The 18,076-nt window shown below is 46.1% G+C and overlaps 1 protein-coding gene across 1 annotated transcript in view; it reads right to left on the bottom strand.

The window, feature by feature from the left end:
- Nucleotides 1-10,396: 10,396 nt before the first annotated feature.
- SDF4 (stromal cell derived factor 4) overlaps nt 10,397-18,076 on the bottom strand; it is a 59,555-nt gene continuing 51,875 nt past the window's right edge. Inside the window, exons 6-7 of the mRNA XM_036745148.1 lie at nt 15,581-15,756; nt 10,397-11,524 (exon numbers count right to left, since the gene is read on the bottom strand). Of these exons, the coding sequence (XP_036601043.1) occupies nt 11,348-11,524; nt 15,581-15,756 (353 nt within the window). The 3' untranslated portion in view covers nt 10,397-11,347. The remainder of the gene's footprint in view (nt 11,525-15,580; nt 15,757-18,076) is intronic.

Genomic DNA, 18,076 nt, shown 5'->3' with positions numbered 1-18,076 from the left:
AGAAACAGACCAAAAGAAAAAAAACATGAAAAAATAAAGTGAAAATAGTGTGCTTCTATCTGTATTCAAACTCCATCAGTCCTTTTCTCTAGATGTGGATAGCATTTTTTTCATCATGAGTCCTTTGGAATTGTTTTGGATCATTTGTATTGCTGAGAAGGGCTAAGTCATTCATAGTTGGTCATTGTGCAATCTTGCTGTTACTGTATACAATGTTCTCCTGGTTCTGCTCACTTCACTTTGCATCAGTTCATGTTAGTCTTTCCATGTTTTTCTGAGATCACCCTGCTCATCATTTCTTAGAGCTCAATAATATTCCACTACAATTATATACCACAACTTGTTTAGCCATTCCCCAGTTGATGGGCATGTCCTCAATTTCCAATTCTTTGCCATCACAAAAAGAGCTACTATAAATATTTTTTTTGTACAAATATGTCCTTTTCCCTTTTTTTAAATCTCTTTGGGATACAGACCTAGTAGTGGTATTGCTGGATCAAAAGGTATGCATAGTTTGGTTGGCCTTGCATGTTCCAAATTGCTCTCCAAAATGGTTGGATTAGTTCACAACTATACTAACAGTGCATTAGTGTCTGTTTTCCCACATCCCCTTCAACATTTATCATTTTCCTTTTCTCTCATATTAGCCAATCTGATATAGGTGAGGTGGTAACTCAGAGTTGTCTTATTTCCCTAATCCATAGAGATTTAGAACATTTTTTTTGGTTTGACTATAAATTATTTTAATTTCTTCATCTGAAAACTGCTCATTCATTTCATTTGACCATTTATCAACTGGAGAACGATTTGTATTCTTAAAAATTTGACTTGGTTATATATATTTGAGAAATGAGGCCTTTATCAGAGAAACTTGCTATAAAAACTGTTTCCCAGCTTTATGCTTTCTTTCTAATCTTGGTTGCATTGGTTTTGTTTGCACAAAACCTTTTAAATTTAATATAATCAAAATTATCCCTTTTATATCTCATAATGCTCCATCTTGTGTCTGTTCATAAATTCTTCCCTTCTCCATAGATCTGACAGGTAAATTATTCCTTGCTCTCCTTGCTCACCCTTTATGTTTAAATCATGTACCCATTTTGACCTTATCTTGATATATGGTGGAAGTTGTTGGTCTAAACCTAGTGTCTGCCATACTGTTTTCCAATTTTCCCAGCAGTTTTTGTCAAATAGTGAATTCTTGCCCCCAAACCTGGGGTCTTTGGGTTTACTAAACACTAGATCACTATCTAAGCCAACTTTCTTGCTGTTGACTGTATTTGAGACTCCCTATCCTCATGATTTTTGCATAGACTGTGTTCCTCCATGCCTGGAATTAAGGGGACATAGAACCTGAGTTGCAACTGGCCTAAACAATACTTGTATAAGAATCCCTTCTACAAATATCAGTCAGGGAGGGGAAGCCCAATGGATCTGAGGCAGCCTAGTAAAATTGGCTAGTTAACCAGCATTTATTCAAGCCAGGCACTGTGCTAAACACTGAGGAGACAAAGAAAGAGAAAGGACAGTCCAGGGTCTCAAGGTGCTCACTGTGTAATTGAGGGGACAAAATGTACGCCATTATGTACAAACATGTTTTATGCAGGATAAATTGGATCTACTGAATGGAGAAAAGGCACAAGAATTCTACTTTGGGAAGGCCTGAACCTACCAATCTGCAAGATCTATGGATTGCTCCCATGTCTGTCCATGAGGCCAGGCTAATCCTTCTTCCAAAGACCTGAAGGCTCTCATGTCCATCCATCCCGTCCACCCCACACCCTCCTACCCCTAACAAATCTTCTCTTTTTCCAATTTAAACATCTCTAGTGCCTTCAAAGGATCCCTGTATAACATGGACTCAAGGTCTTCTGCCATCCTGGTCACCCTCACCTCTGGGCACTCTCAAGCCTTCCCTTGATCAAAATGAGCACAAAACTCCCAATGCGGGCCAAGCAAGGCAGAAGCCAGCAGGACCAGGACTTTCCTCAGCCTGGGCATGAGACTCTTCAATATAGTTTAAAGTCATATCTGTTGTTTGAGGGGAGCTTACCATACTGCTGATTCATACTGAGTTTATTAAAACCCCCAGAACTTTTCCCACAGAAACCAGAAATCTCCCCTGTGCCCTGCATTGTGTATTTTTTTTTTGACAGAAAAGTCTAGTGTATTGATTTATTGTGAAGGGGGGGGAAGAGAAATGGAGTAGGAAAAAGCAGATGGGTTTGGGTTTGGGGGCAAGCGACCATTCCCCCTCCCCTTCCTTTTCTCTTCAGGGGCTAGGATCCAGCTGGGTTATCTCCCCTCCTCCCTCCATCATGCATTTGTGAACCTTTCCCTAGCTCCAGGTGCCACCTCATGTCTTTCCTGAGTTTCCCCCTATGATTACGGGTGCCTCAACCCCAGATATCACTCTCAAACTGTTCTGCATGTATTTGTGCACATGCAGTCCCTCCTCCCCACAATCCAGCTGGGGACGGTCAGGGAAGGTTTCACCAGGGAGAATGGAAGATTCAGAGATAGAAAGGACATTAGCGATCAGGCACCATCATTTTACTGGGAGAGAAATGGAGACCCACGCCCTGACCCCCTAAAAAAGAAAAGGTGATGTGTTTAAGATAATGAATGAATGAATGAATGAATGAATGAATGAATGAATGAATGAAAAGCATTTGGGAATACAAAAAACAGGGAGGGTTAGGGTTAGACATGGCAAGTAGAACTCAATGGACCCCAGATCACAGATTCTAATTTTATGACTATTGTTTTTGGTCACCTCTCCCATTCATCAAAAGTGGGGAGTAGTCATCTGCTTTGACAAGCCTTGGGAGTTCTTCCCCACATCAGGCACATTACAGGATCAATAACTAGTCCCTTCTATACGCCTCAAACGTCACTAATCATCTCTTCTTCCTCTGACCCTTACTAAATGAATATTTTAAATTGAAGGTGTGGAAAGCCAAGAGTCTTAGGGATGGAGACTTGATGAGTCAGTGGGATTCCATCAGACCAATACCAACTTGCTGTAAATTTTGTTGGGACAGCATACATATTTTGAGCAACAAGTACTGGCACCATCTCATCTTCTATGACCTGGAGCCTGGTATCTTCGAGGCTTCAATCTACAACTCTATGTGGAAGACAGATAGCTGTCCATCAGCAGTCAGTGCCCCTCACAACGATGCTTCTATCCTCCATCACTCCTTGAGACACTGGGAAAGGAAACTATACGGTGGAAGCAGGAAGAGAGGCTGAGTTTTTATGGAACTACCCATGGGCAGGAGACAGCCACAAAAACATCATCACCTGCCTGGCTGCCTCTGGTCTTCCTGTTTCCTTTTTGGTCTGTTCCAGGGCAAATGTCTTCCAAATTTTGCATGAACAAAAATGTTTTTCAGCTCACTGCTGGGTTGTTTCATGAAGGGTATACTTGAGTTGACATGCCAACCTCTTCAGTGCAAGTCTTGGGACCAAACATACATACACACACACACACACACACACACACACAGGTATGTAGAAGCATGAGGAGAAAGAGAATATTAACAATCAGATGAACCAGGAAAGGTTGACTCCTGAGTTGAGCCTTCACTGAAAAAGATTCTCTTAGGCAGATTAAGAAAGGGAGGTGTTCTAGGGATGGAGGTAGCTTGTGGAATCTTGGGGACATGACTTGGGAATGGTGGGTTCTGGGAGCAGCTGGTAGTCTTTGTTTTTAGTCTTTCACTCATGAAGGTGACTTAACTTTTGCCTGCCTCAGTTTCCTCATCTGTAAAATGAAGATGATAATAGTTGTTGTGAGGATCAAGTGAGAGGTTTATAAAGTTTTTAAGAATAATAATAAAATAATGTCATTAACTCACATTCTGTCTGATCGATGGGTCTCTTCTAGGAACGCAGGGATTGTTTTGAGTTCAGAGGCCGGCCTTTTTTCTTCCTGATGTCACTGCTGCCCATGAGGAGATACTCCAGGCAGGAAGGGGGTAGGGGTGCCCCAGGAAGGGGCAATGATAAGTATGTTGCACCTTCACATACATTATTAAAGAAAAACAACACCGAACCCTGAAAAAATAACCCTCCTTCCCTCCCTGGTTTCATCCCTAGTAGGGTTTTTTTTTTCCTTCCTCTGGAAATCCCCACTCCCTCCCCAGGCCAGAGCAGCTACAGGTGAAGGGAAATTGAGCTTTTGATGTACGAGTCTCAGTCCCCACCTGCTCGGGCAAACTTCCCTCAGTTCAACGTTGGCACTGACTCGATTTGATCTGTGCTGTTCTCTGACCAACAGGTGGTCTGTGGGCCTTGCACAGACTGAATGAGGTGCAGGTTTAGGGTGTGCGTGAGTGTGTGTGTGTGTGTGGGGGGGGGGGAGCACAATGAAGATGCTGTCAGCCAGGGGGCATTTATGAATACCTAGTGTTTGCCAGGCCCAGGTGCTAAGCGCTGGGGCCACAACACTGCCAAGAGACCAGGCTCCCTGGGCCTATATCCCAGAGGTTTCCTAGACCGTCTCTGAGGATCCTATTGGCTCAAGACCTAGGATCTTCTTTTTGGGGGGGAGAGAAGGTGAGGCAATCGGGGTTAGGTGACTTGCCCAAGGTCACACAGCTAGCATCAAGTGTCTGGGGCCAGATTTGAATCCAGGTCCTCCTGACTCCTGGGCCAGTGCTCTCACCTGGCTGCCCAAGACCTAGGATTCTTTAATTCACAACAGGTTCTACTATTTTGGGGGGGGGGGGCAGAGGAGAGCAGGGTTACTAAGCTAAGGACATAGTTTCCCTAGAATTTTTAAAATTTTTTCTTTTATTATTTTTTTAGTTTTCAACATTGATTTCCACAAGATTTTGAGTTGCAAATTTTCTCTCCATTTCTGCCCTCCCCCCCACCCCAAGACGGCATATGTTCTGATTTCCCCTTTCCCCAGTCTGCCCTCTCTTCTGTCACCCCACTCCCCCCGCCCCTTCTCTTTCCCCTTTCTTGTAGGGCAAGATAGATTTCTTATATCTTATTTCTCAGTTGCATGCAAAAACAACTTTTTTTTTGAGCATTTGTTCTTAGAACTTTGAGTTCCATATTCTCTCCCTTCTTCTCTCCCCACCCACCCTCCTTGAGAACGCAAGCAATTCAACATAGGCCACACATGTATCATTATGCAAGACACTTCCCTAATAGTCATGTTGTGAAAGTAACTATATTTCCCTCCAACCTATACTGTCCCCCTTTATTCACTTTTCTCCCTTGACCCTGTCCCTTTTCAAAAGTGTTTGCTTTTGATTACCTCCTCCTCCGATCTGCCCTCCTTTCTATCACCCCCCTCTCTTATCCTCTTCCCCCCTACTTTCCTGTAGGGTAAGATACCCAATTGAGTGTGTATGTTATTCCCTTCTTAAGTCAAATCCAATGAGAGCACGATTCACTCATTCCCTTTCACCTGCCCCCTCTTCCCTTCCAATAGAACTACTTTTTCTTGCCAATTTTATGTGAGATGATTTATACCCCATTCTATTTCTCCCTTTCTCCTTCTCCCAATATATTCCTCTGTCTATATATATATGCATATTCCCTTCAACTACCCTAATACTGAGAAAGGTTTCATGAGTTACAAATATCATTTTTCCATGTAGGAATGTAAACAAAATAGTTCAACTTTTGTAAATCCTTTTTGACTTCTCTTTCCTGTTTACCTTCTCATGCTTCTCTTGATTCCTGTGTTTGAAACTCAAATTTTCTATTCAGCTCTGGTCTTTTCATCAAGAAAGCTTGAAAATCCTCTATTTTATTGAAAGTCTATATTTTGCTCTGGAGTATTATACTCAGTTTTTCTGGGTAGGTGATTCTTGGTTTTAATCCTAGCTCCTTTGACCTCTGGAATATGATATTTCCAAGCCCTTCAATCCCTTAATGTAGAAGCTGCTAGATCTTGTGTTATCCTGATTGTATTTCCACAGTACTCAAATTGTTTCTTTCTGGCTGCTTTCAGTATTTTCTCCTTGACTTGGGAGCTCTGGAATTTGGTGACAATATTCCTAGGAGTTTTCTTTTTGGGATCTTTTACAGGAGACAATCATTGGATTCTTTCAATTTCTATTTTACCCTCTGGCTCTAGAATATCAGGGCAGTTTTCCTTGATAATTGCTTGAAAAATTATGTCTAGGCTCTTTTTTTGATCATGGCTTTCAGGTAGTCCAATAATTTTTAAATTATCTCTCCTGGAACTATTCTCCAGGTCAGTGGTTTTTCCAATGAGATATTTCACATTGTCTTCCATTTTTTCATTCTTTTGGTTCTGTTTTATAATTTCTTGATTTCTCATAAAGTCACTAGCTTCCACTTGCTCCAATCTAATTTTTAAGGTGGCATTTTCTTCAGTGGTCATTTGGACCTCCTTTTCCATCTGGCGAATTCTGCCTTTTAAGGCATTCTTCTCTTCGTTGGCTTTTTGGAGCTCTTTTGACATTTGGGTTAGTCTATTTTTTAAGGTGTTTTCTTCAGTATTTTGGGGGGTCTCCTTTAGCAAGTCGTTGACTTGTTTTTCATGGTTTTCTCGCATCACTCTCATTTCTCTTCCTAATTTTTCCTCTACTTCTCTAACTTGCTTTTCCAAATCCTTTTTGAGCTCTTCATGGCCTGAGACTAGTTCATGTTCTTCTTGGAGGCTTTTGATGTAGGCTGCTCTGCCTGATCTACTTTAGCCTGGTCCTGGTGCAGCCCACACTGGGCTGCACTCTGCTCCCAGCACAGTACGATAGACCCTTCCCAGTGACCATCCAGGACATCCTGGGCTGGAGACCTGCTTCCCTCTATTATTTCGTGGGTTTTGTAGCTCTAGGATTTGTTGAGAGCCATTTTTTACAGGTGTTTGGGGGGATTTGGGGGAGAGCTTAAGTTAGTCCCTGTTTTCCAGCTGCCTTCCCTAGATTTTAATGAAGCATTTCATAAAGCATCTCAGGCTATTCTCAGAGATAGAGAGATTAGACAGGCATAGACTCAGAACTGGTCAGAGGGTCAGAAAAGGCAGTGGTTAATGGTTCAGTGTCAGCACAGAAGGTCTCCAGTAGAATGCCCCAGGGATCTGTGCTTAGTTTGTGCAGTGGCTTAGACAAAGGCCTAGATAACAAGTATAGAACAAATAGCTGGGGGTGGGGTGGGGTGCAGGGTGGGGATAGATAACATAATGGATGCCAGAATCAGGATGTTAGAGCATTGGGTGGAATCTAATAGGATGAAATTCAATAGGAAGGAAACAGGCATTTACTAAATGCCTACTATGTGCCCACCACTATTCACAAATGTTATCTCATTTGATCCTCACAATAGCCCCTGCAGGGAGGATCATACCCTTTCCACATTTGAGGAATCTAAGTTAGATGGAGGGTCTAGGGTCACACAGCTAGTACCTGTCTGAGGCCAAATTTGGACTCAGGTCTTTCTGATTCTGGGCAGCTAGGTAGTGCAGCAGACAGAGTGCAGAGCCTGAAGTCAGGAAGATCTGAGTTCAAATCCAGCTTCAGACACTTAGTAGCTGTGTGACCCTGGGTAAGTCACTTCACCCTGTTTGCCTCAGTTTCCTCATCTGTAAAAAAAGCTAGAGAAGGAAATGGCAAACCACTCCATTATATTTGCCAAGAAAATCACAAAAGAGGTCACGAAGAGTCAGACGCAGTTGAAAAACAACTAAACAACAACTTCCTGACTCCAGGCCCAGCGCTCTATCCCCTGTACCATGTAGGAGGATAGGGATGCCTGCTGCAGTCTGGTTCTGAGGGGCAGGTGTTACCACAGTCCTCAGAAGTATTTTATATCACCAGAAACTCTACCAAATATAAAGCAAGGCTAATGGTCACACACAAGAACAGTCAGCCAACTTAAGAATTCTTACTCTGTTCACATTTCTATTATCAGGGCTGATGGCCTGTTTTGAGAAAGGCCTCTCACCCATGAGAAGTACCATGTCTCCCTTGTGTAAAAATCACATGCTCTTACAAAACATGGGTTTCATTTACCTTGTGGCCTGTGATAGAGGCTGAAGTTCTTCAACAATCAGAGTTGGGCATAGATGTATAAAGCCAGAGGCAATTTGAAAGCCTGACCATAGGTCTTCTTGGCTGTGTCTAGCAGTGTTGAACCACGTAGCTGGAAGCCGAGTGTCGTTCAAACCCAGAACCTTCAACGGTTTGGTCACTGTTAATACTAACAAAAGCCAAAGCTTGTTTTTATTTATTTTTTTTTTTGGGCAGAGAAAGGCATTTTATTACGCTCCTCGAGAGAGCGGGTATAGTGTTCATGGGAACACTCACACTGATACAGCTGCAGGAGCAGGGGTAACCATTCAAAGCTTGTTTTTAAAGCCCTTTAAAAGGTTGTATTTAACCTCTCAAAGAAGGACAAAGTTTTCCCCTTGTCTATTTTTATACAAACTCTGCCTACTCACAATTAGGTACACAATCAGTGATGTATGTGGGGAACAAGCCCCCAGATAGCTGGGAGACTCTAGCTCATTCATATTTAACACTGGTAGCTGTCTTGGCAGATATTGTCAGGGAAGGGAAGATACTCTCTGAGGGCACTTTGGAAAGAGTTAGTGACAGAAAACACAACAATTGCTGTGGAACTTAGCCCTGGTCACAATCTACAATTCACATCAACTACGGGAAACTGGTCAGTGGGTGGATCAAGCCAACTTGAAGATACCATGCCTGAAATGTGCCTACCACTAATAAATGACATTGATAAAGCACATGATGGTTTGTAAAGCTCTCACTTGACTTTCATGGAAATCCTGTGAGGGAGGCACTATAGATAAATTAGCCAGATGCTCCCTAGATGACCTCTGAGGGCCTGGGACTTGCCCACATGCCTGGTGTCCGGATCCAGGATCTGATACATTTGATTCCACACTCAGCGTGTCACCCTCTGTATCATGATGCTTTTCTATAAACTAGGACTACTGAATAGTACCAACCTCGGCAATGGGCTGATGCTGCAGGCTTCCTAAAGTCAACAGTCTAGATTTAATTAAGAGGTTGGAGGCTGTGGACAGTTGGCAAGGGAGAGGGGGTCCTGGGGTAGCAGCATGACTGAATGGGATTTCTATCCAAGGGCAAGTGATACAGCTGGCCCCTGCCTCTCTGTCCCAGAGGAACCCAGTCTCATTGATTGCTTGTGGCCATCAGAACACACAATCCTGGGAGGAGAGTCATAGTAAGTGCAGAGTGTCCACCATGGCCAACGAGCAAAATGAAACTTGTGTGTGATGTGAGCATTCCTGTATTACACACACAGCACGCACCCAGATAGGCTTGCTGCTTAGGCACATACATACATGTCTATTAAAATCCTTTCAGGGATCCTCATGTGCTCCCCAACACAAAGGCCCACCTCTCCAGAGCCAGTCCTGCCCAGGCTGATATGCTAGGTTATGACTCATGGCACCCAGATGGTTGGAATTAACCCAGAAAGATGCCGGGTGTGAGCGAGCAGGCTGTGGCATGTCATCAGTGAGGGGCGGCAGTAAAGATGTGACTGAGGATAGGAAGGAATGGAAAAAAACAATCACATCCTGAGGAGGCAACAACCAGATGGCTGGGCATACCCGAGTGGCACACTCAAGACTAACCCCTCAAGAGATAGGAAAGGCCAGAAAGCCTCTGAAGACCACGGAGCACTGACAGGGAAATGCTGAGAGGAGTGCCCGCCAGGCAGGTCAAGTTAACCCTCTTAATTCTGTTCTGCTTTGGCACAGGGCCTGGCACATAGCAGGTACTTAATAGATGATGGCTGGCTAACTGATGACCTTTCACAGGGCTGTGCTTGTAGCAGAGCAAGAAGCATCTATTCACCAGACATGATCGGCTTGCTCGGTAATCCCCAGATGATAAATATATTCCCTACTCTGCAGTGACACGCTGTGGTCAAGTGTATATGACCACAGAGGATACTGAAGGGCAGGGGGCTTCTCTTCAATTTGGAACCCCCATACCCGCCCCTATAGACATAACACACCCTCCCAACACAAACCCCTGCACAGTGCAAAATGATGACTCATAACTTCCTTTGGCAAACTCACTCATTTTCAAGTCACAGACACTTCTCAGAGTTTGCTGTCTCAACGAACCAAAGCTGACCTCACCTCTTTGCAGAGGGTTTCACAAAAACAGGAGGGGGCACTGGAGGCAAAGATGTGTTGGGGTATCTGTGTGACGTTTTCTACTACTTGAACAGCAGACATTAATGGGGTCTGGGGTGATTGCCAGAGTGATACAATGGAAAAGAGGGTAAGATTTAAGGACCACAGGATCTGGCTCCAAGGCCCACCTCTGGCACTTACAGCCTGGGTGACCTTGGACAAGTCATTCCCAGACCCTCCAGCCCCGCATCCTTTCAATAAACACAACAAACCGAGCTTTTGGAGGTGATTTTTAATAAATCCGAAAAACAAAAATGTCATTGGGACAAAATAATGTAATGGGAAGGGCAGGGGAGGCCAATACAAACGTGAGTGTCTTGAAGCAACCTGATGGGTCTGTTCTGAGCGGGATGGCTTCGTCATCAGGGACAAGGAGGAAAAGCCCATCCCCTCCAAACCAGAGCCCTCCATCACACTCTGGCTTGGCCACACCCAAGCGTGCCCCAAGGATTACTCCAGAAAACGTAAAAATAACATGGAAATCATGCTGCTTTCATCAAATTAAGATCCTCCAGCCTGGATGAATTCCAAAGATCAGCTCATTTCAAGGCCACCATAGTAAACAAGAACACAGGTCCCTTTCCTGTGGCCTCAGGGCTAAGCCTGGGTTGCGCCAAGCCAGGCCCCACACCACGGGGTACCCCAAGAGCACCTGGCAGACTGACCTGGGTCACTTACACTGAGCTGTGAATGCCCATCCCTGAACTTCTTCCTGCCACTCAAGTGCCAGCCCCACGGTTTGCTTCCTCCTTCCACAGCTTGCTCTACTCTAAGCCATGGAGAAACCCCCACATCCAACCCCAATCCCCTCAGCTATTTCACAGGTGTATATCATGAGTCTAAAGAGGGGTTTGGCTGAGGAGAGGAGGGTCGACTCTGGGAAAACCACTGTTAAGTGGCCACTGCACTGCTGAGCCAGGACGGACTGCAGGATAACGGAAGCCAACGTTCAGAGTACTGGGTGGACGGAAGGCTCTCTTTCTCAGAACAAGGCGAATGCATGTGCGCGCGCTCGCGCACACGCACACACACACGCACACGCACACACACACACACACACCACAACACAAATAGCAGCAAGAGATTCTGTCCTCTCGTCAGTGGGGCAGGAGCAGGGGTGGGAGAGCGAGAAGGTGCAGCGAGCTCCGCGGGAGGGAGGACACCTCAGAACTCCTCGTGGACATTGCGGGCATAGTCCATTAACTTGCTCCCTGTGAAGTACTCCCCGTATTTGAGGATCTCCTCCATCTCGAGGTGATGGTTTTGGTTCTCGTCAGCCACTGCTATCATCTGCTTGGCTTCGTTGAGGGCATTGTATTCATTCATGGGGTCCATGTACTCCTATGAGAGATAAGCCATCAGAAGAGCCTGGGGGGTGGGGGGAGCAAGGCAAGGGAATCCCCCCCAGCTCCCTAATGCACTAACCCCAAATGCCAAAGGTCCTCTAGGTTTTAGGCATTTACTGGCACTAAAATACCTTTTTACTCACAAGTAACTGATTTACATTCAGCCTTTCCCAGCCTCTCGGAATAATAAGAGAAAAAGTCCTTTTCTAACCTAATTGTTTCCTCCAGAGAGCAGCAGAAGGCTGCCAGCCAGGGCAGTGGACTGAGGATTAAATCGGAACTCACCCAGGGAGCCCCAAAAGGAAAGAGAGTTTTGGTCATTGGGCACCTGCCAGGGCAACACCCTGCTGCAGCAAAGCAGGAGATGCCATCTGTCAGCTGCAATGATGCCGTCAGATTTCAGGGTTCTCTTCCCACTAATCTAGGGCCCTGAGAAGCACCTCTCCCTCATCATTCCACTTCTTTCTCGGAGTCATACCATGTGGGTACTTTTTATCACAAGCAAAGAATTGCCACCAAAAAAAAAAAAACAAAACAAAAAAAACAGAAGGCCACCAAAAACCTTCTGGAAACTTGTTTCTTGATCAAAACATTGAAAAACAGTCCAGGCAGTGCACAGGGCCCGGAGAGCTTGAGCCACTTCTGAAGCGGCCTTTTAGTACAAAGGGCTGGGAAGGATAAACAGGCACCAACTAGGAGGACACCCACTATGGTACCATCTCCCATCCCCTCCCCAGGAGGCTCACAAAAGTGCTAAGGCCTCAGAAAGCCAGTGCTGCAGAGGGGGCAAGGCCCAGGGCCCTCCTCCCGAGGCCCCCTCACCTCCAGCCTCTCCTTCCAGGACCTGTAGCCTAATAAATTCCCGCTCCACAGGAAATCCTCTGAAATGTTACCATGGGCCAGAAGGACAACAAACACAAAACCCATGGGAAACCAGAGGCTCAAAGAGGGCCCCAGCCCATCTCCCCACTCCGCCCAGTCCCTCCCCACTCCCAGCCTATCCCCTCGCCCCAGCCTTGCTCCAGGAGCCCCACCTGCACCTTCCCTCCTCCCCAGACTGAGCCCTCTCTTTTCCCAGGTCAAGGACAACAGGATAGGTGTGCTGGCTCTTCAGGAAGCTCTCAGCACTCCGGGGTGGATGCACTGAGTCCTTCATTGATGACAGGACTCCCCAACCTAGCCTCTACAAGCTGCCAAAATGACTTTCCTAAAGCACATCTCACTCTCCTGCTCACAAAACTGCAATGGCTCCCTACTACTCTAAGGTCAAATTCAAACTTCTATTTGCTGAATGGGCACCTTGTTGTATTCCCCAAATATCTCCACCTGACATCTCCTGTCTCCATGCCTTTGCCCAGGCTGTACCTCATGCCTAGAGTGCCTTCCCCCTCCCCTCTGCCTCCTGGTCTCCTTCAGAGTTTACCTCAGAGGCCACCTCCTCAATGAAGCCCTACCCGGACCCCCCCCCCCCCCCCGCCCCCTGCTCCAACTGCTATGACCAGCCTCTCACCCACCCCAAAGTCCTTCATGTTTGTTTTGTATCAAACTTGTCTCCCTGATACCACTGAAGCCTTTTCACTTATGAGACACTTGCTGACTGCCTGATATACTCTAGGCCTGTCCTACGCTTCGGTGCAGCTCACTGCTCCAGCCTCTGGCCTCAGTCCTTCCAGGGACAGGTTGTCTGTATGATGTCCTTCCCTGTGCCCAGGTCTTCTGAAATGCCCACTGACCAGGGCCTCACCGTTCTGACTCTCCCAGGTTGGCACTGATGATTTTGGTTCCAATGCACCTAAGACAGGCAATGCCCAGGGAACAAGGGCTCACACATCTCAGCTGCTTTGCCACATAACCAAAGCTTCAAACCATCCAACTGCTGCTACTCAATTTTCCACCCTTCTAGCCACAGGACAGAAGGCTGAAGGGCAAAGGCCAGAAAAAGACTGATGCTCGAGGCCCAAACACTGGGAGGCCAAGCGTTGGTGCTTTGAGACCTTCAAGAAACAGAGATTCTAGACCTTTCTTACTCCTCTATCTCAGGGAACACCAGCTTATTTTTGTGGCCAGGGGAGTTCTTCCTTGTAACTTAAACTCCTCAGTATGGTTCACTCCCAAACACAACAACTGGCCTGGCCCTGCCGATTCAACGAAATAAACCCTTTCTGCCCCAAGTAATAAGGGAGCCGGGGCACATGGCTTTGGAGACTTTGCTTCCTAAACTTTCCACACTGTTAAAGGAGAGAATCAAAGATTTGGGAGCTAGAAGAGACCATGATTAGAGTTTAATCCTTCTGAGACTTGATTTCCTCATCTGTAAAATTAGCCTGTGAAACATCAGAGAAAGCTGAAATGCCTCGCCCAAGGTCACACAGCATGGCAGAGCTCTCCTGGTCCCTAACTCCTGGGTCCAAACCTCCTTCTACCGTAAGAGGAGAGGTGGTGTGATGGTCAGCACTCATCCTGCCCACTGGGCCCCCAGAGCCCAGAGACACCCACCATACCATCTACAAGGAGCAGTGGCAATGGGGCACTGCCAGCCCCTTCTCTCACCACCTGAGCATCCTTCTGGTGAAGGGCAGATGCCACTCCCACTATGAGGAGGCAGGAGGAAAAGGTTTCTAAGAACAAAAAAATTGTTCAGCAGCCAGCCAGACATACCTGATCACTGGAGTGACTATCTCCTCGTTTCTACAGAAGCCTAAATATTGGGGAGAATTTCATTACTCAGAGCTGCAGGCACAGAGGTGCCTTGTGAATTTCCTCTAGGAATAAATCTGAGGGGGTTCCCAAGAGCAGGGGGAGAAGCAGATGCTCTTGGTGAGGGGTACCAGAACCAAAGCACTGGACTGTGCAGCCTTTACAACTTTGAACGAATCATAAATGACGTCCTCTCTTATCCTCTCTCTTCCCTCCTCCCCTTCTCTCTCCATCTCCCTCCTCCTCCTCCTCCTCCTCCTCCTCCTCCTCTCCCTCTGTCCACCTTTCCTTCACCCCTCCCATTCCCTCCTTCTCTTCTTTCTCCACATATAACATAGATCTCCAAGAGTATGACATACTTTGGCAAGGCAGGGTGGCAAACTAGAGGAAGAGCACACCGTGGAGTCAGGAAGCCACAGCCTGGCCATGGGAGCCGGCATGAGTCACTTGGCTCCTCGGGGGTCCAGGGTAACTGTCTAAGGCCCTGAGTCACAGGAGGGTTTGGGTTCTGCACTGGCAAACGGAGGGTCCTTATCAACCATCCCCTACACCAGTGAAATGTGGGAGCAGACCACCTTGGAACTTAACAACATCATACACTATGGGGAATACTTCTCAAATACTGACCAGCCCCCTACTTAAAACCTATGACTACCCAAAGATTAATTTAAGGACTAATCCTCAGATTTTCAGGTCAGAGGTATGAAGGTGGGCAGACCAGATAATCGAACTAGGAAGGATGCCAAGCAGGAGGGTGTGGAACACAAAGAGCATCAAGGAAGCAATGACAGAGAGCCAGGAAAGTTGGGGGGGGGGAGGGGGGAGTGGAGCAGACCCCCCCGCCCCCACCCAAGGTGTTTTTTCAACACTGTGACTCAAGGGTTGCAGCATCAAACCAGCACTAAAAGTTGGTTCAGTCTGAGAGGTGGACCTGCAAAAAGGTGGATGAAATTGGTGGCCATTCATTTTTCTGGAGAGCAACAAACAGGGTTTTGGAGGTGAATGACAGGAACTGAAAAGAAGTTATTTTTCATCCTTAGAACAAGACTTCACCCTCTATTTGGCTCAGCACTAGGAAGGAAGATACACAGATCAACGAGATCCAGGCTCTGACCCCAAGGAGGCCGAAGTCTAGGAACAGCTGTTGGCACTCTGGGCGCTCAGTGAATGAAACGAATGCCAACGAGGTGAAGGTGGATCTCCATCAGCCCCTCTTTACTCTCTCACATCAGAGACGGTACTCACCCAGGAGACACCCAACAGACATTTGCTGACCTGAAATGGGGGGAAAGCCCCCAAAGCACCAGGGTGTCACAGACTGATAAAGGCAGGGCCCGCCCCTCATGGACCTCACCTCTAGCTCTTCCATGGTGACAATCCCATCGTGGTTAGCATCGATTACTTCCTCAAATTCTTTCTTTCTGTCTTTCACCCAGTCATCATCAATGTCCTGGGCCTGCTGGTTTTCAACTGTCCCCACAGGCAGGGAAATGAACTCAGACAAAACCAGCTTCTTATCACCATCCTGGTCTGGAAAAGAGGTGTGAAGAAAAAAGGTGCATGAATAATGAGGTAGGAGAGAGTTGCAACTGACCATCCAGAACAGTAGAGGCAGGCTTCAGCCCTAAGCACACAAAAAAACCATCAAAGTTTGTGGAAACATAAATTTAGCTCAAACTTTCGTTTTCTCCTGGAACAAGCCAGACCACAAATTTCATGTATGTTACTAGTCTTACAATACTTCCATGTTAGCTGAAGTACCTTTAAGCACAAAGACTATGGGAGATGCCACTGAATTAAGAGTCGTCAAGAACAGACATCCTCAGGGAAGAAAGTGGCCCGATGAACCCCAGAGAGAATCATCCCTCCCACCCAGAAATGTTCTCCTTTGGACCAAGTCACCTGTGCATATCCTGGGCCTCCCTGCCCACTCCCAATAAGCTCTCTGTCTCCCACCATGCACCTGAAGAGCATGCAGACCAATCAATGATCTGCCCGATCACAACAGTGTATATCTAGAGCTGAAAGGGACCCCAGAGGCCATCAAGTCACTGGTCATCAGATCCCAGATTCACAGCCTGAAGCCAGCTAGTGCAGAAGAGAGGCTTAAAGCTCTGCCTGAGGTCACCCAGCAGTGAGGTCAGAGGCAGCAGTGGAAGCTCAGGCCCAGCATCCTGCCCCTTCTCCCCAACAGCCCCAAGTTTAGTCAAACAACAAGAATCCCTCTAAAAATGCAGCCACTTTTCTCAATTCTCTCCCTTGCTAACTCTCGGTAGAACTGGACACTACTGGACAATTACCCCGCTGTCCATTTCCCTTCTGCCTTTTTGATGGTCCTGCTCCCTCCGCCTCCCTTCCCTGACATCCCCATCTGACTGCCCCTTCTCAGTCGGCCTTGCTGGATCCTCCTCCTCGGGTTCCACTCTGGGCCCTCTTCTCTTTACATTCTCAGTGATCTCATCAAACACAATGTCTGCATAGGCCCACAACCAGATTTTTACACAATTAATGCCTGGCATTCATAAATGCTTAACGAAGAGAAGAGCCTTCTTGCTACCCAGCGGACAAAGTCCGACCTGCTTGGTCAGCCATAAAAAGCCCACTCTCTCCCCTTGGGCCACAATCTTCTTTTCCTGAACCTCATCTCCTGCCATTAGCTTACAGGAATCTCCCCCTCCAAGTTATGTCTGGTATTCTGGCCTCCACAGCTTGGCTAGGCATGCCCTCCCTTTCCCTGGCCACCTGTACCCCTTCTGAAAGGGCCAGCACTGGCATCTCTTCTTCCTGGGAAGCCTGTACTGACCACTCAAGCCCACAGGGCTCTCTTCTGCCCTCACAGGACCTACTCTATGCTCAAGGCAACATTCTGGGCCTTTGTGGGATACAAACTTGTGTGAGAATGGGCCTAGCCCTCAAGGGGCTTGCAAGTAAGATTCCAAATGACTCTTTACCATTAGTTAAAATTAAATAAGATTAGAGATGGATAGATAGAAATAGGTACAGATATATAGCTTTAGCATTACTAAAGAAAAGAACAGCTTTAGTTCCATGAAAGAAAAGAAAGCTATCTCTATTTATATGTAGAAAATAGTTTCTCCACAGATTCATTCTTAAGCATGACAAAGCACAAGGAGAGGTAATAAGCTGCCCTTCAGCAGGGGCACAATGCTTCAGGGGTGGGAAAACACAAGAAATTACAGAAAAGAGAGAGGCCACACACCCCTATCACACATGACAGCACCTAATTCTATATACATACATATGTGTATGTGTGTATATGTGTGTGTGTGTGTGTGTGTGTGCGTGTAATACAATAATTGTTCCCCAAGAAGAAGTCGAGTAAGGGAGAGCCCTGGTCTTAAACAAGAAGGGAAAATCCCAAAGCTCACCTGAATTTCCAAAACCAGGTTTTACATGGTTGTGTTAAAATGTCCAGGAAAAAAAAGTCATATAATTAGAGTGGGCCCAGCTTTTATGGGTTAGGAATGAAAAATAAACCAAATGAAGAAAATATTAGAATCAGAAAGTGCATAAAAAACAAATGTAAGAGAAAAGTTATTTTCAAAGGTTTAAGATTAAAGGAATGGGTCCTGATGAAAAGGCCAGAACTCAATGGAAAATTTGATCTCCAAATACAAAACTCAAGAGAGACATAAAAAGAGAGACAGGACAGGACAGGACAGGACAGGACAGGAGAGGAGAGAAGAGAGGTCTAGAAAAAACCTGAAATTATCTGAATTATTACCAACATAACAGACAGGGCAGCTTAAAACTATAAACAACCTGTTAGTGTAGCTTCTAAGCCTTCAAATATTCATTTGGTAAGAATAATTTTTTTTTCTAGGGGGGG

The sequence above is a fragment of the Trichosurus vulpecula genome, chromosome 2 (genome assembly GCF_011100635.1).
Source record: "Trichosurus vulpecula isolate mTriVul1 chromosome 2, mTriVul1.pri, whole genome shotgun sequence".
In the NCBI taxonomy this organism is placed as follows: domain Eukaryota; kingdom Metazoa; phylum Chordata; class Mammalia; order Diprotodontia; family Phalangeridae; genus Trichosurus; species Trichosurus vulpecula.
Note: the sequence above shows the minus strand (reverse complement) of the source record. Positions and strands in the feature narration are given on the sequence as shown.